The sequence below is a fragment of the Peromyscus maniculatus genome, chromosome 1 (assembly GCF_049852395.1).
Source record: "Peromyscus maniculatus bairdii isolate BWxNUB_F1_BW_parent chromosome 1, HU_Pman_BW_mat_3.1, whole genome shotgun sequence".
NCBI classification, from domain to species: domain Eukaryota; kingdom Metazoa; phylum Chordata; class Mammalia; order Rodentia; family Cricetidae; genus Peromyscus; species Peromyscus maniculatus.
Window position 1 is genome coordinate 119,108,204 of NC_134852.1, and position 22,111 is coordinate 119,130,314.

At 45.8% G+C, this 22,111-nt stretch overlaps 1 protein-coding gene across 3 annotated transcripts in view; it reads right to left on the bottom strand.

Moving 5' to 3' along the window:
* Positions 1-12,371: 12,371 nt before the first annotated feature.
* Positions 12,372-22,111, bottom strand: part of Stk33 (serine/threonine kinase 33) — a 180,126-nt gene continuing 170,386 nt past the window's right edge. For all 3 annotated transcript variants that reach the window (XM_015997283.3, XM_015997282.3, XM_076549974.1), the window contains one exon: positions 12,372-12,994. In XM_015997283.3, the coding sequence (XP_015852769.1) occupies positions 12,824-12,994 (171 nt within the window). In that variant the 3' untranslated portion in view covers positions 12,372-12,823. The remainder of the gene's footprint in view (positions 12,995-22,111) is intronic.

The window sequence follows — 22,111 nt, forward strand, 5'->3', positions numbered from 1 at the left end:
GTTCTACATATCAGCCACGGGTTCCCCTATTCTCCCCCCTCCCACACCCTCCCCTTACCCCCAGCCTAACCCCCATTCCCACCTCCTCCAGGGCAAATCCTCCCCCCAAGGACTGCAATCAACCTGGTAGACTCAGTCCAGGCAGGTCCAGTCCCTTGTGAGTTTTTCTCTGTGTGTATACTTAGCAAGATGTGTGAGCTAGCTCGGGGGAAGAGTGCAGGACTCTGAAGACCTAAGGTGACCTGGGAGTTTCCAAGCGTTCAGGTGCTGTGCATAGTAGGCACTTCTGGTGGCTGCTGAGATCACTATCCCTTCTCTGAGGACCCAAATCCCAGGGAGTGTTGGAGCCTAGTGACCTGGCTGGGTTCTTTCCACACATCCTGAGCCTTCTTGGGCATGGAGAGGACCACTGAGCTCTGTGTCACATGATCCCCCACCTCATAGAAGATGTATCTGGCTTGTTCTTACTATAAGACAGGGACCCATGGTTCAGGAGACCTCTGTAGGCTTAAGCTCAGAAGTGGAGCATGTCTCAGCCATAGCCCACCAGGGACTATAGAAGGTCACAAGCCTGGCCCAGATGCAGGACCACAGATGGGCCCCAGTACTTGAGAGGAGTGGCTAAGTCCCACCTAGACAGAGACCCACACACCTTTCTGATGTTACATGGGCCTCTCTACCTTCTGGGAGGTTCTGGGTTAAAGATTGCCTGAAAGTGAGGAAGATGAGGGAAGGGTGGCAGTGTGAAGGCCATGATGATGAAGACATAGGAAGAATATGATGAGAGAAAGGGGGGGCAGAGTAGGTAGTGGCCTCCACACACGGAGTACGTGGCCCTGCCATCCTCAGCAGGTGACTGGTTCTGCTCCACTGGGATAGACTCAGTCACAAGCAGACCTGCTGTGGATATCACTCTATATAAATAAAACACTGATGGCCAGTGACCAGACAGGAAGTATAGGCGGGACAAGGAGAGAGGAAAATTGGGGAAACAGGAAGAAGGAGGGAGAGACACTGCAGCCACCTCTAGGACAAGCAGCATGTAAAGATGCCGGTAAGCCACCAGCCATGTGGCAAGGTATAGATTTATAGAAATGGGTTAATTTAAGATAAAAGAACAGTTAGCAAGAAGCCTGCCACGGCCATACAGTTTATAAATAAGCGTCTGAGTGATTATTTTATAAGTGGATTGTGGGACTGCGGGGCTTGGGGAACCTGGAGAGAAGCCCTCCAGGAACACAGACCCCCTCACAGGAACCATCCTGGTATCTGAGACCCAAGCTGAGGGCTAAAGAACCTAGAGAGTCCCAAAGAATATGACCTTCCAGGAGTGGTTCCTGAAGAGGAGACTGTGGCTGCACACTGTGGCCTGAACACCCCACCCTTATCACTTAGTCATCCCCTACCCCTTGACTGCACCCCCTCATCTCCCTCCACAGCCTCCCAGCCTGTTGAGCCTAGGGACCCATATATGGTATCTTGCAAGAAGTATGTATGGGTTTTTTTTTTGTTTATTATTTTTATTTTTAATTGTTCTGGTTTTTTATTGTGCAGACATTGGGTTATATAAGGACATTTTCATATAAGTATACAATGCACTTTAAGCATATCCCCCATGTCTGTCCCCACCCTCTCCTCCAAACCCCCCTCCTCCTGTTAGTCCCCTCTGTTCCCCTACACAGTTTCCTTTCTCTGTCATGCCATATGCACATGCATGGCTTTACATATCTATATAAAATCTAGGATCCACAAATGAGAGAAAACATGCAATATTTGTCTTTCTGAGTCTGGCTTAATTAGCTTAATACGATGGTGTCCGGTTGCATTCATTTTTCCTGCAAAGGATAAAGCTTCATTCTTCCTTATGGCTGAAAATTTCTATTGTGCATATACGCCACACTGTCTTTGCCCATCCTCTGTTGATGGACGTCTAGGTTGATTCCATAATTCAACAATTGTGAATAGAGCTGCAATAAACACTGATGTGCCAGTAGCTCTGTGATGCAATGGCTTGGAGTTCTTTGCATAAATACCCAAGAGTGGTACAGTGGGGTCATAGGGTGATCTAGTTTTAAATTTCTGTAGTTCTCTAGAAAGAGTTTTGACAAATAACATCACCATCATATAAAGCAGACTAGACACCCTGTGTTTCCAGAACTTATGGAGGACTATGATGCCAACCCTTCCTAAGACATCTGGTAGCACGAGGGTATTGTGGGGCTCCCCATAAATGCCCACTTGTGGGGTTTGAAGGGTTGCTGTCCTGAGTGACAATTAGCTGCTATACTATTCTGCCTTTTAATTAAAGACTACTATTAATTTAGCTCCATTGTTAAGCATTTACTTGTTTGTCGGTTGACCCCAAAACACACAGTAATGCTTACATGCAACAACAGGGTTTCCAGGGCTTACTTTTGCAATCATGAGCATTGAAGGCAGATCTTTACATCCCAAGGTAGCTCTGAGCATACATTCCTCCCCACTCCTTCCCTGACTGCTGATACAGAAACTCATTATTGGTGATAGACTCCGAATTTGTGTTACTTAAGAGACTAACAATACATCATCAAGGTAAAAATAATAGAACTACTAGATGATTTTCAAGTTCACAGAAAATTGCTTTATAATGTGTTTAAGCTTCTATTCTTTAATAGGATCCAAGGACTTCATACCCATTGCCTGCAGCAAATTGTGCATGGCTTACTTCTTTGCAAATTCTTTGTTCTGAGAAGTAGAAGCAGATGTGTGGGCCTTGGGCGTAGGGTCATAGTTAGGAGAGGTGGGAGAACACAAGCCCAAACCTCTGTTCTTGCGGCACTTAAAGATTTCAAGACTCCAGACAGAGCAAATGCATTTTTCACTTCCTTCTGTCCTGAGCCAGACACCTATGGACTATTCCAGAGACCCCATGGAGTGGGCTTGTGGAGACGCACTTCTGATCCAGGAACTGTGAGCTGGGTCCCAGGAGGCTAGGGCTCTTGGGAACAGAAATCTCAGCAGAGCCCCAGACGTTGTATTCTGGGAGGATAAGAGTTCTTGGATATCCAAGCTCCTTTCTATCCCTGGCAGCAGTGATGGCCCCAGCTGCCCAAGCATGTGTTCACATATGCATTTGGTGGATAGCAAATGCTAGAACCTCTAGCCTGAGCCAGAAGGCAGGAGCTAGAGGTACATGGCAGTCCTCAGAACTCTGTGTGCCTCTAACCTTGGCAACTGGAAAACAGTTGCAGGGAGCTGGGCTTTGTTTCTAAAGTTTTGTTTTGTTTTTTGAGACAGGGTTTCTCTGTGTAGCCCTGGCTGTCCTGGAACTCATTCTGTAGACCAGGTTGGCCTTAAGCTCACAGAGATCCACCTGCCTCTGCCTCCTGAGCGCTTGGATTAAAGGCACATGCCAGCACCAACCAGTTGTTTTTGCATTTCTTTCACATAGACAAGGTGGCATCTTCGGGCTGCCAGTACCTTATCATCCCCAGTGCCCATCAGTCTCAGCACAGAGAGGCCTCCTTCCTAGTGGCTGAGGGTTAGGGCTTCTCCTGCTGGTCCAGAGAATGGGGTGGAGCAGCTGCTGAGTGTGGGAGACTAAGCCACATGAGCTAGCACCTGCCTTCACTCTGTGTAGTGGTCCAGAGGACCAGCCCTCAGAGGACATGCTGAATGCTGAGCCTCAAGAGACTCCCCTGGCACCTGGCACCTCTTCCATTTTGGCTTCTTGCCTGGCTTCTGATCCAGTCAGCACTGAGCCACATCAATATTTCTTCCCCTGAGCCTTGCTGTACCTTTATTATTTCCCCTATAGATTCTGTCTTTTGAAAGATTTTGCAACTCCCCCAATGAGCCAGACAGATATGCATTTTCTACCATGTTCCTGGGAATTTGTACAGAGTCTGCAGGTTCCTGTGCTTTGGGAGTCCCAATAGAAAGCAGATTTATTGCATATCAGAATTACTGGTGACATCTGGGGACCCAGAAGTGGAGCTGGGAAAGCCTGAGCAATTGTTGAGGGCCTCTCCTTGTGGTGATATTGTGTTCCCCAAAATATTGTGCACCCTAATAAACTTATCTGGGGTAAGAGAACAGAACAGCCATTAGATAGAGTCTAGAAATGATGGCACTCACACCTTTAATCCTAGCATTCCAGAGGCAGAGATCTACCTGGATCTCTGTGTGTTCAAGGACACAACCAAGCATGGTAACTCACACCTTTAATCCCAGAAAGTGAGGCTTTAATCCCAGGGAGTGATGGCAGAAAGCAGAAAGGTATATAAGGCATGAAGACCAGCAATGAGAAGCTTTTAGCTAGTTAAGCTTTTAGGCTTTGAACAGTTCAGTTAAGATGAGGACTCAGAGGCTTCCAGTCTGAGGAAACAGGATCAGCTGAGGAATTGGCCAGGTGAGGTGGCTGTGGCTTGTTCTGCTTCTCTGATCTTCCAGTATTCACCCCAATGCCTGGCTCCCAGGTTTGATCTTATTAATAAGAACGTTTTAAGATTCCTGCTACACCTCCTACCCATGTCACATAAGACACCCCTACCCATGTATTCCCAACCCACATTGTACATCCCATGCACCTCAGAACTCCATCACCATCCACATACACTCTACCTCACATGGACAATCCATGAGAAGGACTCTGTCACAAAGGATAAGATAGTGTCCGAGGGCCCAGGCTGCTGTATCATGCCATGTTGGATACAGCCTGGCTCTGGTCACGTAGGAAACATAGCAGCTTTGAACCTCATGGTTCATGACCCATCAGAGCCTGCACAGTAGCTTGGAAAACTGAAGCCCTGGTAGTAAAAACAAGGGACAAGGACATCAGAAACCACACTTTGTTTAGAGGGTCACACTTGAGTCTCTGCCTCAGGCGAAGCCCAGCACAGCAGGTGAACAAGGCTGGGTGGTCACATAGGAACCTCTGGACCATTTGGGTAGAGCTAGAGATCTCCCTACAAAGACTGGATTCCCACTAGTGACAAGGGAGAGGGCTCAGAGTCACCAGATTCAGGCACAGTTTTCAAGTGTCTCCTACTGTCTACAGAGGGAGGATGCCCACATGCAGAGGACACCCCACTTGTCCTGCTGAGGACCCAGGAGAGGTGCCATTGGAGCCTGCAGGCCTTTTTGGTTTCTGACCACTCCTCCACAGTCGCAGGCCTGCTAATGAGCTCTCTGGCAAGCCGTCTATTAATTCTGTCTGTGCCTTCTCTCTCCATATATCTCTTCACATAACTAGCAAGACAGACACTTAAGGAAAGTGAGTCTGTCTTCCTAGGTAATCTCAGGGCTCTGTGACTCAGATCCAACCCAGGCAACACTCACACGGGCACTACACGGGGAAAAGGCCCTTTAGTGGTCACAGGGAGTCTACCAAAGGACACAGATAGGAAAATAGTCACGCTTCAAAGACAGGTTCTCAGTAAGCCAGGCTGCCACAGATCCTTGTTGACTGGAGTGTACAAGGGGCCACTCAACAGAGACATGGTGGGCAGAGTATTGGGCCAGACACATTTGAAAAGGCTGGAAAATGTCGGAGGAAGAGCCCAAGAGAGCAAGAGTGTCTGGGCAGGAGAGAGCTGTCATTACTGTCTTGTGTCAGAGGCTACGTGGCATCGGGAGAAGGACTTGCTCACCTGTGTGTTTCCAGAGTGCCTCTGTTTCCATCTGTCTCTGGAGAAAGGTAGCTCCCATCCCAGGAAGCAAGTCCTAGGTGTGGGAGTTCGTAGGACAGGAGATAACATTCAGATAGGCCCCAGTTTGCAAGTTTGAGTTTAAGAAAAAAGATAAGGCCTACTCTCTTCTGACTTATTTTCCTTTTTGTACAGATGCAGTGTGTTGTGCGCTCACATCTGTATGTGTGCACGTGTGCAGCTGCATGTTTAGGTCAAGGGTTGACACCAGGTGTCTTTCTTCTACCATTCCCAACCTTATTGTTTGAGACAGGGTCTCTCACTGAGCCCAGAGGTTGGCTAGACTGGCTGGCTAGCAAGCTCTGGGGAATCCACTTGTCTTGCCTGCCCAGCACTGGGGTTCCAGATGCATGGCACCATGCACAGTTTTCAACTGGGTACCGGGGATCCGAACTCAGGCCCTCATGCTTGCCTCTCAATTCAATTTGACTTAGTAAATGTCATCTGTCATTTATGTTGCTTCCACAGAGCCTGGTCCTGGTCACCTTGGATTAGGAGTATGTAACCAGTGGCCAACAACCAGCATGTCCTGTAGATAAGACTCTCCTGACGAGATTTAACATGAAGTGGGGTTCCCAGTCACGTTCTTGGTCAGGGGCCAGTGAGCAGAAAGTTGACATGAAATGGAGGTGGCCAGAGAGCTTAAGGTCTCAAAGTTCTATACTGTTGGGGGAAGAGAATTAAGACTAAAGTCAGGTAGCTGCTTCTGGAAGAAAAGCATCCATTGGAAGAAACTACTCACTTCAGTGGTTTGGGAGCTTTTCCCTGGAAGGCTTTTTCTTTCAAAGTTCTAAACTAGCAAGGAGGATACTTGGTGAGAAGTGTCTTTCTTCACCTGGGGTCAAAGACTGGGCCACAGCAGTGGGATGGGCGGCACCAGGAGTCACTGTCCCATGCTGGACTGCAGCTGCCGCTCCAGCAGACACCTCCTCTATCCTGTACCATGAACGGGCCTGAGCTGCAGGTACCATGAGTGCCCCTGACCAAGGAGCGCAGTGGAGGGTCAGGAAGCAGAGGTGTTTATGAACCATCCTTGTAGGTAACACTTCCTAAGTGTGTGGTCTTAAATAAGCCATATGAGCACACACACAAATATGTACAAAAAGATACAGCCGCCATGGATAAGCTCCAAAACCTACCTCCTCCTCCTAAGCTCCATCTCTCGCCTTTCATCACTCCTTAATAATGACAGACCACAAATCCATTGGGGAATTAATCCATTCATTAGGTCAGAGTACTTGTGAACTGTCTCTGGAGATGGCCCCAGACATACCCAGAAATGTGCTTCACCAATCCCCTAAGTAATTCTTTCTTTAAGATTTAAAAGTATTATGCACCTATGTATGTAAGTGCAGGTACCCACTGGAGCTGGAGTTACAGTGAGAGCCACCAGACCTGAGTGTTGGGAATGGAACCCAGGTCCTCTGCAAGAGCAGCATGCACCCTTTAGTATCTGAGCAATCTCTCCAGTCCTCAAGATCTACTCATTTAGTCCTTATGTTAGTTAGTCCTCATAACAATTCCAGGAAGTAGATACCACTATAGCTCCCATTTTGCAGTTGACTGGTGACAAGTGTGAGGGCTAATATTGTTTGTCAGCTTGACAGAATCTAGAATCACCTAGGGGAATAGCTCTGGGCACACCTGTGAGGACTGTCTAGATTAGGCTGAGGTGTGAAGACCCACCGTAACTGTGGGCTCTTAAGAGACACCTCCCCTAGTTAGTATGGTTAACCATGACGAGGGGGGACATCTTCACTGATGGTTGGGTTGCCCCTGGGGCCCACCCTCAGCCCCAGGACAGAACCTACTGTGTTTGGGGGAGGAGGACCTCTGAGGACGTCACCCTTTCCCCCAGGGTCTACTTTATGTGTTGGGTACAGCCCTGGGCAGCATGGTGCCAGGAAAGGAGGCTGGGCAATGGCGCTATTCATCTTCCTAGTATCCCGCTTCCTGCTTTGTGCTGCTGTAAAGTGAGGCTGACCATCGGGCAGAGGTGGGAGGACCCACCTTGCCTGTGCGCCTGGAGGGCTGCGCTGGGTAACTTCGGGAAATGCAGAGAACTGGCATAGTGAGTCACACACCAATGCAAGCCCGACACTCGATGTGGCTTTCCTTTGAAGAACAAAGGCAAAGAAAATTGGCTCACCAACGAGAATTAAGTGGTAACAATACACGGCACGGAAATCAAAATCAGTTCAAAACTGGCTCACTCAGAAAAATTTGATTCTGAAGAGGAAAGCTGAATTATGTGAGGCCTTTGAATAGTGGTGTTTTAGTTTAAAAGGCTTTTGTAAGGGGATTTTCGTGCTCGGAGAAAGGAAGAGGTGGTGAAGCCCAGCCCAGGCTTCCATCTCACTGCAGGTCTGCACAACCATGGGGGCTGGATCTGTGGGGGGGGGGGCGCACATGCACACACACACATTTGTGTAAGTACATGTGTATATGTGCACATAAATATGGAATCTAGCATCTAGGCCATTTTAGACCTCAGATTCACTGGCCTGGCTCCATCTCCAGAGACAGCATCCCTGTGTCCCTGTGTCCCAGACCCTGTGGCCACCCAGGGACATTGTGTCTTCAGGAAGAACTCACTTGGGCTTTGTGCTTCTCCCTTTCCTATAATTTGGTAGAAGCCTGGCAACCAGGGACAAAGTGTCCTAGGTCAGGACTACTGAGGGGTGAACAAGGGCAGAGTGTGAGCTGTGTTGGGGCACAGAAGGCAGAAGCGCACTGGGATGGGAGAAGAACGCTAGAGGAAGAGCTGGTTTATGAAGGGACTGAGGAAGTTGCAGTTCCCAGTTGATGGCACCGGGCTAGCCCTGAAGGTACCCACCAGCAGCATGCCTGTCAGAGGGTACCAGGAGCGGCCTGATCCATCAAAAGAGATGCAGACAAAGCCTCACAGGAGGGACATAGGCAGGGGTCCAGAGGTAGCAATGTCTGGATCTCCTAACATCCTCTGACCTCCTGTTGACACCTCTGCTGAGAGAACCCCAAGCAATCCAGGGGCCAGGGGAGCCCAACAGTGCTGTCCCCAGAGGTGAGTGCAGATGGCAGAGCAGGGAGGACGTTTTGGAAGGGCAGGTGGAGGACATCCAACTGCTTAGTGACTTTCCTTCTTGCTCTGACAAAACACCTGATAACAAAGAGAGAGAAGGTTTATTCTGGCTTCTGGCTTACAGCTCAAGAAAAGATATTCCACCAGAGTGAGGGAAGGCCCCGCAGCAGGGAAGGGAGGCTGGCTGGACACCCTGCATTAGCAGTCAGGGAGCAGAGAGTGAACAGGAACTGGGTCCAAGTTACAAAACTTCAAGACCTGCCCTGAGTAACTCACTTTCTCCAGCAAGGCTACACGACTCCTTAAAGGCGCTACACCAAAGGGCGCCACCAGCCAGGGACCGAAGGTTCAGACACTTGTCACTTGTGGGATATTTCATATTCAAGCTGCAGCATCAGCCCAGGGTCATTTCCCAGAGGCCACAGCTTCCTGGCCTCCAGCCAGTGCAGCCTTTATAAGACACAACTTCTCTGGCCAATTTCAAAGCCAGGCTCCCTGCTGGGAATACCTGTTTGAACAAAGCCTTTATTGTCTGTTCCAACAGCAGGGCCCGAATTTAAAAAGCTTCATTTTCAGGACTGACTGGCTTTCGTCTGTCCAACCTGGAACTTACATTTTAGAGTCAAATAGAATTATTTAAACAAAGTATTTCTATGATAAGCACATAGTGCTTTTTTTTTTAGTCTGCTGCTCCCCCCGCAACATTTCTAATAAGAAACCTAGGCCCATTCTGTGGCCAGCTCTTAAAACTCCCGTTTCTCTCAGCTTCTCTTTGCCTGGTCTTTGTCTCTTTGGCCTGTCTGGTTTTGCTTGGGAACAGGCTGTGGAGGGGGCTCATTGGGTGTCACCTGGCCCAGAGGACACACTGTCCTTAAGCAGTGTTCCTACCTCTGACATCTGCTTCTGGGCTTGGCACGGCCAGGTGCCGGCATCTGGGTTCGTAGACTACACACTTCCCCCATGCCCGTCTCGTGCCCGTCTCGTTCCCTTCCTGAAGGTTCTTCTCCGACAGCAGCCACCTCAGCAGCACCCTCCCCAGCTCCAGGCCTGCGTTCCTCTCGGCTAGTCTCTGCCCCTGACATGCCATTCAAGTGGGAGTGCTGGTCAGCGTCTGCTCTCTTGGAAATCACACTTGCTCTGTACTGTCCTAGGCAGAGGGTGTCCCTCCAGGTGACAGCCAAATTCAGTTCTCCATGCCATGGGGCCCAGGAAGTGCCAGAGAGGTTGACGTTGATCTTGAGAGGTGGCCTACTGGTCACGGACATGAAGGAGCTGCTTTTCCACAGCCGCAGAGGCCAAAGCAGACAGAAAGGCCATGGGCTCAGACACAGAACAGGTCCATCAGCTGGAAACTAAGCTCAGAGACTGTCTGTTCCCCATGGCTTCCAAGCAAACAAATAAATAGAATACAGACACTCTCATAAGAGTGAGCTACATTCTGTCTTAATGCTCCACGTGAGTCAGATGGAGGCATGTGATAGGCTGTCTTCTATCGTTAGAGGGCTCTGACAGAATGTATGTTATGACAAGAAGGACACCAGCCTTGTCTGCTGTGTGACAGGAAAAGATACAAACACACGGGGCAGAATCAAAGTTGCTCTTTCCTAAAGGGAGACACCCCCCCAACACACACCCCCACCCCCCCACCCCCCGGTCCCTCTCTTCCCATCAGGGAAAGGTGTGTAGCACTGCTGTCCACTTCCTAGAGAATTCCCCTGGAAGACTCCTCCCTGAGCCACACAGCCAGGTCCTCCACGGGTGGACAAAGTCTGTTCCTCAAAAGCTGCCTCTCAAACCTTTTGAGGATACTGCAAGTTTAGGAGATGGTACATGGGCTCCTGTAGGACTGCAAATATAACTCCCGAAGCAAAGCACTTAAAGAAGCTAAGTCAACTCCCAAATTACCTTTTTTCTTTTCTTTTCTTTTTTCTGTGTATGATCTGGTGTGTGGTGCATATGGTCATGAGTGGGTATGCATGCGCATGTGTGCTGGTACACCTGTACATGCGTGCATGTATAGACCCAAGGTTGATACCAGGTGTCTTTTTTCATTGTTCTCCACTTCATTTTGTTTGTTGGTTTGGTTTTTATTTTATTTTTATGTTTTTGTTTGTTTGTTTGAGATGGGGTCTCTCTGTGTAGACCTGGCTGTCCTGGAACTCACTTTGTAGAACAGGCTGGCCTTGAACTCACAGAGATCTGCCTGCCTCTGCCTCCTGCGTGCTGGAATTAAAGGCATGTGCCACCATGCCAGGCCACAGTTTGGCTTTTTTAATTAATTAATTTAGTGTGTGTGTGTGTGTGTGTGTGTGTGTGTGTGTGTGTGTGTGTGTTGCTTATGTGTGGGAGCATACATGCCACACTGGTGAGGGGATCAGAGGACAGACTTCTATCATGTGGAGTGTTGAAATCAGGTCATCAATTTGGGTGGCAAAACCTTTACCAACTGAGCCATCCTGCTAGCCCTCCACCTTGTTTTTGGGACAAGGCCCCTCAGTGAACCTGGAGCTCACCATGTTGGCTAGACTGGCTGGCCAGCAAGTCCCAGGGGTCCTCCTGTTTTCATCTCTCCAGCACGGGGATGACAGACTTGTGTCCCTGTTTTTTGTTTTGTTTTTAAGGTGGGTATAGAGAATCTGAACTCAGGTCTCCATGTCTGTGTGACAAGCAGCTTGCCAAATGAGTCACTTCCCTAGCCATCAGCTTCAATTTTAAATAAAATCCAATTTACACTGGATCTATTTGAATACTAGCTTCCCCGTGGGCAATGTGAACATGGTTAGGAGGTATGGCCTTGTTGGAGGAGGTGTGCCGCTGGGGGCAGGATTTGATGTTTCAAAAGACTAGTGCCTTTCACAGTGTTTCTTCCTCTGTCTCCTATTTGTAGATCAAGATGTAGCTCTCAGCTGTTCCTGCCACCATGCCTGTGCTCTGTATTATGGACTCTAACCCGCTGAATCCATAAGCTTCAAATAAACTTTCCTCTATAAGTTGCCTTGTTATGGTATCTTTCCACAGCAATAGAAAAGGAACCAAGATAAAGGGTAACATGGCAGTATGACCTGACCTGACTGACCACCGTGGTACCTTGGGAGCTCATAACATGAGGTGCAAGTACCTCTTTTAGCTTCTGAGTCAGTTTATGGGTGTGGTTCTTTTGGAGATGATCTGACAATCCTGTGGGGTTTGGAATGAAACTAGGTTATTGCTTTATAAAGAGAAAACAAATTCCAGTTGCTTTTTTAAATTTTGTTTGGGAAGCTGAGAGAGGCATCCACTTACCCTGCTTAACCTGCAGTGGCAGGGCTGTTAACCTCGGAGGAAAGAGAACCTCCAACACCAGCTCATGATGTGTTTCCTGTCCAGTCTCAGTCCTTCCCCAGAGACGACAGGCCAGCATTAGCTGTCTGGGAAGCATTCAGAGGACTTGCTAAAGTCACCTCTCCTTAACATAAAATGACATGCATGAAGACATCTGGGTTTATTGATTTAATCAATACGATAGGAGTGTAGCAGCAAGCCAATGCAAGCAATTACAAAATGTCCTACTTTTCCGTGTTTAAAATAACTTGTCTTAAACAATCTATAGCAACTAGAAGCACAAGGACACTCGAGGGACTGCATCGCTTCTGCCACAATGCCTGTGGCCGTTTTATTAGTAATCATCTAACGAAGTCTCCTAGGGCTAAGTGCACACAATCATTTACAACCTCCATCACTGGATTTGGCCTCTTGTTTTCCCTTATAAATAATTGTGCCTAAATATAAGAATTTGAGTAGAACTGAGCAAGTATGGCCCCAGGCTTGCACTGAGAGCACTTGTCCCTTAACCCTGGAACACCTGAAGCTGGCGAGAGCTGTAGTCTGCCCCAAGCATGCCCACACTGTCCTTTAGTGCCCCATGCAAGTTATGCTGCTTTGGTATCTAGCTTCAATTTTAAATTGGTGTAACCCATGCAGGGCTCAGCAGAGCCAAAGGCTAAAAGCTCGGTGCCATGCTGTCCCCCTCCTGTCCCCTCCCTTCAAATGCTGGAGGAGTGGTCTGTTCTTGCACTGCACAGCACTGGACAGAACCTTAGAGCTTTTTCTTGCCTCGAGTCAAGGAAGAGGGTTTTATGGAGCTCTTAGCCTGGTTCGTAGTCCCGGAGCTTTTCTCGGGTTCAGCAGAAAGGAATTTGCTGGATGTTGAATATGAACTGCTCATGTCAACGCCATCTACATCTGACTTCTTGGCAGCAGTGGTGGGCTATGAATGGAAGAAAAGGCCTAAATTAATTTTCAGATGTAAAAAAAATATATAGTAACTGAAGATAACAGGAAACAACAGCATTCCACGAGATTATGAGGCAGGAGCATGCTCTAGCGTTTGGGTAATATTGGTCAATCTGTAAAATTATCACTACATGCCCCAAAGGCTCTTTTACCTCCTTCAAGAGAACCAAGGCACTTAGAGCTTCTGATGAAACCAAAATGTTGTTTAAAGCTCTGCCATGGAAAATCCACTAAAGATCCCTGCAGGTCTGCACAGGGATGTCCACCTGGACACAAATGCACCATCACATTCCATTCCTTCAGACTTCCAGACATCTACAGTATGATTATTCCTCCTAACATGGGCACAAAGTTGCTGCACTTGACCTACCCTCACACTAGCAACTCCTTTCCTGCATTTATTCTCGGGATAGGCTTCTTGTACCAGTCAAGCAGGCAGCTTTGTAGATTTCTTTGAGGCTCAACTCCTCACTGGTCAAAGGGGTAAAACAACATTTGAATGTTCACTTCAAGGGGTGTTGGTGGGAATGAAGTGAGAAGGTAGCCAAGAGAACTGCATGGAGTTTACAGCAGGAAAGCACCAGTCAGAGGTGACCTGCGCTCTCAGGTCATCCCACTCTGCAGGACAGGAAGCAGCAGCCCAGATCCTGCAGTCACAGGGAGACAGGGTTCACTTTGACCTTAGGTTCATTTAAAGAGTGATCATTTTAATTAAGTGAAGCTGAGCAGAGAGTTCTAAAGAGCAGGGACTGTCCCAGGAGACCTGCAAAGCAGGTCAGAGCAAGCTTTCACTACACAGAACGACACGGGAAAGGGCATGCATGCAACATTTTAGATAGCTGAGTACTGTTTTCAAAGAGTGGGGGAGATCACACGCGGCACTAGACAAATTGCTCGGGTGTTTCCTTGATCTCCCTGGCTTTAGGAGATGGAAATTTGTATTTATACATTTGTCCAATGAATAGAAGTTCCCAGGGCTCCAGCAAAACTAAAGGGCATCTCCACTCCGGTGCCTATATTTCAAGAAAGAGGTGTGTGGCAGGTGTTGATGGCAGTCATCCGTGCAGCAGGCTTCCTCAGAACATCCCTCATGCCCGACTCTACAGGAGTGATTCTTGAGCAGACAGCACTCTAAGAGTGTCCCGTACCTTGAAAAAAATTGTATAAAGTTTGACATGTAAAAGGTCGTTTCCTCTATTCTCAAAATATGCAAGTTGCCTCCACTGAATTCTTTCCAGAAACAGATAATTGAAAAGTCTTTACCATTTGCTAATGGAGCTCCTATCACCTTGTTGAAAATTCACATTCATTAACAGGGCACAAACACTACCTTGACATCCTGGTGTCCTGGTGTCTGGCTGGGGACCACTTGCTTTTCTGAGACATGGGATCCATATGGAATGTTCAATTCATAAAATTTAACTAACTTTACACACAAATACTAGCTAAAGGTGAAGCCAAATGCAACCCTCACCCCATTAGACATTATAACTTGGATACTGAGTAGTTAAAGAAATGCTTTACGATGTGTCCACTACAATTAGCTAGCATTCTGTGAAATAGGAGCAGAGGTTTAGTCATTGGCTTTTACATGTATATTCATGTCTGGTTGAATGTTTCTATTCTTTAGTGTTCCACTTCTGTGGGTTTTTTTTTTAATTTACATTTATTCATTTGTTGACTGTTCAATGAAGTGATTGACTGTAGGTATTGTGTGTGCATGTGTGAAGGTCAGAGGACAACTTGTAGTAATCAGTTCTCTCCTTCCACCATGTGAGTTCCAGAGATCAAACTGGGGTCCTCATGCTTGGTAGGAAGAACCTTTACCTGCTGTGGTGGTTTGAAAGAAAATGGCCCCTGAAGGGAGTGGCACTATTAGGAGGTGTGGCCTTATTGGAGGAAGTGTGTCAGTATGGGGGCAGGTTTTGAGGTCTCTTTTGCTCAAGCTTCACTCATTGTGATATTGAGTCCACTTTCTGTTGCCAGATGTAGGACTCTCAGCTACGTCTCTAGCACCATGTCTGCCTACATGCTACCATGATGATCTAAGCTCCCACCTCAATTAAATGTTTTCCTTTATAAGAGTTGCTGTGGTCATGGTGTCTTCACAGCAATAGAAACCCTAACTGGACATCTGCTGACCACCTAACTGGCCCTACCACAACTTTTAATGTACTTGACTCAGAGGCTACAGTCACCAGGAGGAAACACTATGTCTCTACATTCTTGGATCCAACTCTATATGCTCTAGAACTTTCTTCTTGAATACAGTATCTCAATGTAGTTTTAGAATTTTATAAAAAAAATGTAGTAGGAGAAATGAAACAGCCACAGTTATCTAGTTGATTTTGATGTAAAAACAGGATATTTCTGTTTTCTTATACAGCAAGATGAGAAAAATTACATCCCTCAGCCACATGTGTTGATTTACAATTTTAGTGATCTTTAAAAAATACATAGAACGGCTGGGTGGTGGTGGCGCACCCTTTCATCCCAGCACTTGGGAGGCAGAGCCAGGCAGATCTTTGTGAGTTTAAGGCCAGCCTGGTCTACAGAGTGAGATCCAGGAAAGGCACAAAGCTATACAGAGAAACCCTGTCTTGAAAAACCAAAATAAATAAATAAATAAATAAATAAATAAATAAATAAATAAATAAATAAATAAATACATAGAACATACTCATGGTTTAATAAAAATCTCTTCCTTGCCTCCTAGTTAACTCAAACCCAGCCTCATAAACACACCCAATGTTGTCCATTTGCAGTGTACATGTTCTCCATGTACCAACAAGCAAATTGGTACATTTCAGTTTTAATCGTCACTTCCATGGGGAGCAGGTCAAAACTTCCCATGTCTCAGCCTATTTCATCCCCAGCTTTCTTTCACCCCTTCAAACCAATGCTAGTGCACTACAAACATTTCTTCACACCTTGATGCCCCTTGCTCATAGAATCCATCATCTCTCTCTTCAACTGGACTCCTGAAGCTTGCAGATAGTCTAAATTCATATGACTTGCTTAGTCTTTCTTCAGGTTGGGCAGTGAATCTCTTGCGTGCATAGGCCATAGGTACTAGGCCAGTCCCTTCCCAGCAAAGATTCCACTGGTCTCCACTCTTTTACTGGTACTAATGGTACTGAGAAGTGCAATTCTGAGGCAGATGTACATATTCATACTTTCCTCCTCAGCAGAGAGTGCCTGTATTCTTTGTCAGTCTTGGGCTGATGCATACTAAAATTGGTATAGTCAAAGATAAGTAACTATTTTTATTTATGTGTAAGTGTATGCTGCGTGTGTGAGGGTACTCATGGAGCTGGAAGAGGGCATTGGATCCCTTGCAACTGGAGTCACAAGCACTCTGTGAGCCATGTGGGTGCTGGGAACCCAACTCAAGTCCCATGGAAGAGCATCGAGGTCTCCTAACCGATGGGCTGTCTCTCCAGTCCCAACAGCCATATTTTATTTTATTTATTTATTTTTACAAGTTTTATTTTATTTTTTAATTAAGAATTTTTTTACTCATTTTACAAACAAACCACAGATCCCCCTCTCTTCCGTCCTCCCATCCCCCAGCCTTCTTCCCCAACCCACCCCCTATTCCCTCCTCAGACAAGGTAAGGCCTCCCATGGGGAGTCAGCAGAGCCTAGTACATTCAGTTGAGGCAAGTTCAAGCCCCTACCCCTGCATCAAGGCTATACAAGGTGTTGTCGTCCCCTCCCCCCATAGGTATTAGGCTCCAAAAAGCCAGCTCATGCACCAGGAATGGATCCTGATCCTACTGCCAGGGCCCCCTTAGGCAGACCAAGCTATACAACTGTTTCCTATATGCAGAGGGCCTAGTCCAGTCCTATGGAGGCTCTACAGCTGTTGATCTAAAGTTCATGAGTTCCCACTAGTTTGGTTTGGTTGTCTCTGTAGGTTTCCTCATCATGATCTTGATGCCCCTTGCTCAGTTTCAGGAGGTCCCATTTATTAATTGTTGCTCTCAGTATCTGTGCTACTGGTGGTATATTTAGGAAGTGGTCTCCTGTGCCAATGTGTTCAAGGCTACTTCCTACTTTCTCTTCTATCAGGTTCAGTGTAACTGGATTTATGTTGAGGTCTTTGATCCACTTGGACTTGAGTTTTGTGCATGTTAATAGATATGGATCTATTTGCAATCCTCTACATGCTGACATCCAGTTACGCTAGCACCATTTGTTGAAGATGCTTTCTTTTTTCCACTGTACAGTTTTGGCTTCTTTGTCAAAAAATCAAGTGTTCATAGGTGTGTGGATTAATGTTAGAGTCTTCAATTCCGTTGGTCCACATGTTAGTTTTCATGCTAATACCAAGCTATTTTTATTACTATAGCTCTATAGTAGAGCTTGAGGTCAGGGATGGTGATGCCTCCAGAAGTTGCTCTATTGTACAGGACTGTTTTAGCTATCCTGGGTTTTTTGTTTTTCCATACGAAGTTGAGTATTGTCCTTTCCAGGTCTGTGAAGAATTGTGTTGGGATTTTGATGGGGATTGCATTGAATCTGTAGATTGCTTTTGGTAAGATTGCCAATTTTACTATGTTAATCCTACCTATCCATGAGCATGGGAGATCTTTCCATTTTCTGATATCTTCTTCAGTTTCTTTCTTCAGAGACTTAAAGTTCTTGCCATTCAGGTCTTTCACTTGCTTAGTTAGAGTTACCCCAAGGTATTTTATATTATTTGTGGCTGTTGTAAAGGGTGATGTTTCTCTGATTTCTTTCTCAGCCCATTTATCATTTGCATATAGGAGAGCTACTGATTTTTTTTTGAGTTAATCTTGTATCCTACCACATTATTGAAGGTGGTTATCAGCTGTAGGAGTTCCCTGGTAGAATTTGGGGTCACTTATGTACACTATCATATCATTTGCAAATAGTGAAAGTTTGACTTCTTCCTTTCCTATTTGTATCCCCTTGATCTCCTTTTGTTGTCTTATTGTTCTAGCTAGAACTTTGATTACTATATTAAATAGATATGGCGAGAGTGGACAGCCTTGTCTTGTTCCTGATTTTAGTAGAATCGCTTTGAATTTGACTCCATTTAATTTGATATTGGCCCGACAGCCATATTTTAAATAAGTCTCAGAATTTGCTTGAAGTCATGATATCTGTCCTTCCACTCCCTGTTAGCATCAATGCAAATACACTTACTTTTATGTAAACATTACTGCATAGACACTTCTGTGTCTATGGAGGAGACACTTTTTGCTACATAAGCTAGTGAGCAACCATTAAGGACACAGAGTCCTAAGTGTTTTTTCTAGAGTCTGAGTGTCCCCTGTGCTTCCTTGTTGGAACCATCTCTGATGTCAGCACATCCCAGGGCCAGAACCATCATGCTGTGCCCTTTGGGGCAGATTCTCTTCACAGGGAACCAAGCCTCTCCTCTCCTTGGAATGTAAATGGCTGAGGCAAATCCCAGCTCCCAGGGTTTTTCTAGAATTGTATCAATCTTATTTTTTCAGGGATTTCTTTGTTTAGGTTATGGATCATCTAAGTCTGGGGCTTCACCTTTCCTTCTCTCATGGCTGCTGGGATTCCCTCAGGGATCTTTGTTGCCACTGATGCAATTTTACAGTTTTGTAAGTAATAGGACAGAGAAATGAAAAGTGAAATTGCCAGGGCTATGAGATCTTACAGGTCATGAAAGGCAAACAGAAGGACAGGCGCTCCTGTAAGCTTGCCCAGAGCTGGAAAAAAGAGGGGAAAGCCCCTGGATGGCCATCATGAGACTGCAGGCCATCTATTTGTCAGCCCATGAGAGAACTGAAGAATCACTGCCATCTGTGTACTGCAGACAGGGCATGTTAAAGCAATGGCCAAGAACCTACTGCCATCAGAAAACATCTGCAGAATCAGGAGGAAACCCCATATCCTTACATAAACCACCATGAAGTCATACCAGCCTGCAGAGATAGGAGGGACCAGAATCATCTTACCAACTGGCTACTAATATGACTACAGATTGGAATTTCTTTAGAAGTTCTTCAGCCTAACAAGATACAGAAAGAAATATATAAGAAAGTAAGGGAAAAAATACTTTAGGGCTGGAAAGATTGCTGCCCAAGTTTGAGGACAAGTGTTTGGATCCCCAGGAGCCATGTAACAGTTGAAAAGCCACCCATAATCACAGCTCTTGGGAGACAGAGTCTGGGGATCCCTGGAGCAAGCTGGTTATCTAAATTAGCCAGAATTGGCAAGTTTGGGCTCAAAAAGAGAGTTGAGCATGGCCACGGAAGGTAGTTGATATAAACTTCAGGCCTCCAATGCACCTCATTTACACATGTGCTCACACATATGGGAACACACACACACACACACACAGAGAGAGAGAGAGAGAGAGAGAGAGAGAGAGAGAGAGAGAGAGAGAGAGAGAGAGAGAGAGAGACACCCCACATATGCATGCAAGCATAATAATAAAAGAAAAACAAAACTACAGCATGGCATGTGGAAGGGGCAGATCTAGCACTGTGGAGCTACATGTCAGTTCTGTGTGCCATGATCAGGGTGGTCATGCCAGGGCCACTCTAGCAGCTTTTTAACTGTTCATCTGTGACAGAGTCTTAGCATTTGAGACAGCTGGAGAGTAGCTGGTCTGACTGCATTTGGAGAGGTGGGAAAGATGACCCCACAAGTCGCCCCGCCAGTTTTGCCTTTTTCTAATTCAGCACCCTTGGCCTGATTTCTGCAGTTCGTATTATTAATCAGGAAAGGGGCCTGTGTGTGCAAGGGAAGATATGTAACAAGAGACTGGGCTGAATACACACATTTCACTGCTCACTGGTGTAACTTCAACCTGATGAACTTATCTGGTGATAATAGATGCAAAGCCTGTGAGCTCTCGGCACATCCTGCAAGTTAATACCAGAGTGTGATTACTAGAAACTGTTACCATTCCTCTGAATTTTGAGTAAAATACATGCTATTTAAGTAAAGTGGTTTATCGCCATAGCAACCACTTCTAGAGTCACACATTCAAATTATAGGCCTGCACAAGGTCCAAGTGACAAAATTCTGATACAAGTTTTCTGCTATAGTTTTGCTCACAATGGTCACCCATCTTATCTCACATTCGTGTGGTTTTCAGAAGAAAGAAGAAAAGGAAAGGAAAGCAGGAATGAGAGAAGTCAACTTGAAAAGATACAGTCTTTCTTTTACAAGGTTACCCACATAAAGATCTGGGTCTTGCATGGAGTTAATGAAAGTAAAATTTAACTTGCAAATTAGAGGAAGATGTAAATAGCTTTCTTTTCTTTGCAGTGAGGGTATAATTTATATACAGTAGAATACCCGAATCACAAGTATGCTCTGAGGAGTTCTTACAGACAGACAGACCCAGGTAACCAACACACAGTGAAGAGACACAGCAGCTCAGGGTGTCAGGAGGTGCTCCATGGGAGGGCACTTAGGACACACAGGTCCTGGGTTCAAACTCCACCCTGAAAATAAACCCTGCAAAGATCCCTTGTGTTCCCTCTCCTTCCTCTTATTTTATTCCGGGGCCACAAGTGTTCTGATATTTTTAGACATAATTAGTTTTGACTCTTAAAACATCATATAAATGAGAGAAGAGTACAATGTGTGAACCTTTGTGTCTGATTTCTTTTGCTTAAAATGTTAGTTGAAATTTAATTAAAAATTTTGTGGAGCTGGGGAACTGGCTCAGCAATTAAGGGTGCATACTGCTCTTGTTCAACAGAGTTTGGGTCACTGCACCCAGGTCAGATGGCCTACAATAGGCTGAGACTCCAGCTCCAGGGCACTGGATACCTGCTTCTGGTCTCTGTGGATACCCGAATTCACAGTCACATCCCCACCCCCCACACACACACACACTTTAAATCAATTTTAAAATCTGAAGTTTTTTTTATGTATGTGTGCATGTGCGCAATTTATGCATGTATTTATGTAGGTGTGTGTGCCCATGTGTGTGCCTGTGAAGGCCAGTGGTTAACATTAAGTGTCTTCCTCTATTACTCTTCATCTTACTTGTTATATATTTTTATTTTATGTGTGAGTGTCTGAATGTATGTATGTGCACCACATGCATACAGGAAACCAAGGAAACCAGAAGAGGGTATTGGATCCCCTGGAACTGCAGTTACAGGAAATTATAAATGGCCATGTTGGTGCTGGGAACAAAACTCAGGTCCTCTGAAAGAGCAGCCAGTGCTCTTAACTGCTGAGCCATCTGCCCAGCCCCTACCTCATTTTTTAGACAAGGTCTCTCACCAATTGGCTAGATTAGTGGTCCAACAATGCCCTGGGATCCTCCTGTCTCCAGTTCTCAGTGCTAGGATCATAGGCATGTGCCACACACACCTGGCTTCCCCACCCCCTCCCACCCCTTGAGACAGGGTTTCTCTGTGCAGCTTTGGTTCCTATCCTAGATCTGGCGCTGTAGCCTAGGCTGGCCTTGAACTCACAGAGATCCGCCTGGCTCTGCCTCCTGAGTGCTGGGATTAAAGGTGTGTGCCACCACCGCCTGGCACACCTGGCGTTTTACATATGTGCTGGGGATCTGAGCTCAGGGTCTTATTTTTGCATAACAAATACTTTACCCACTGGATCATCTCTCCACCCCTAGTTAAATTCTTTACTGATATGTAAATATATATATATATATATATATATATATATATATTATATACTGATATAATAATTTGCAGATTATTATATTAAGGTTTTAAATATTCATCTAGGCATTGGTAATTCATTTTTCTTGCCAAGTAGTATTCTAATAATATGCTATACTCCATTATAATAACAAACCATTATATGTTTGCCCATTCTTCAATTAATGGACATTTGGACTGCTTCTGTTTTTAGGCTATGTAATAAGTTTTTATAAACCTATCCTACAAATCTTTTTGGGTAGTTTACAAATCTTTCTATAAATTTAGGATTGCTGGGTGAATGGCAAGTGGATGTTTAACTTTATAAGTAGCACCAATTTGTATTTTGAAAGGATTCCTCAGATGGTATGTTTGAATTTCTATCAGCAATGTAAGAAAAGTATACTTGTTCCATGTCCATGGCAACATTCGGACTGGCTAGTCCTTAATTC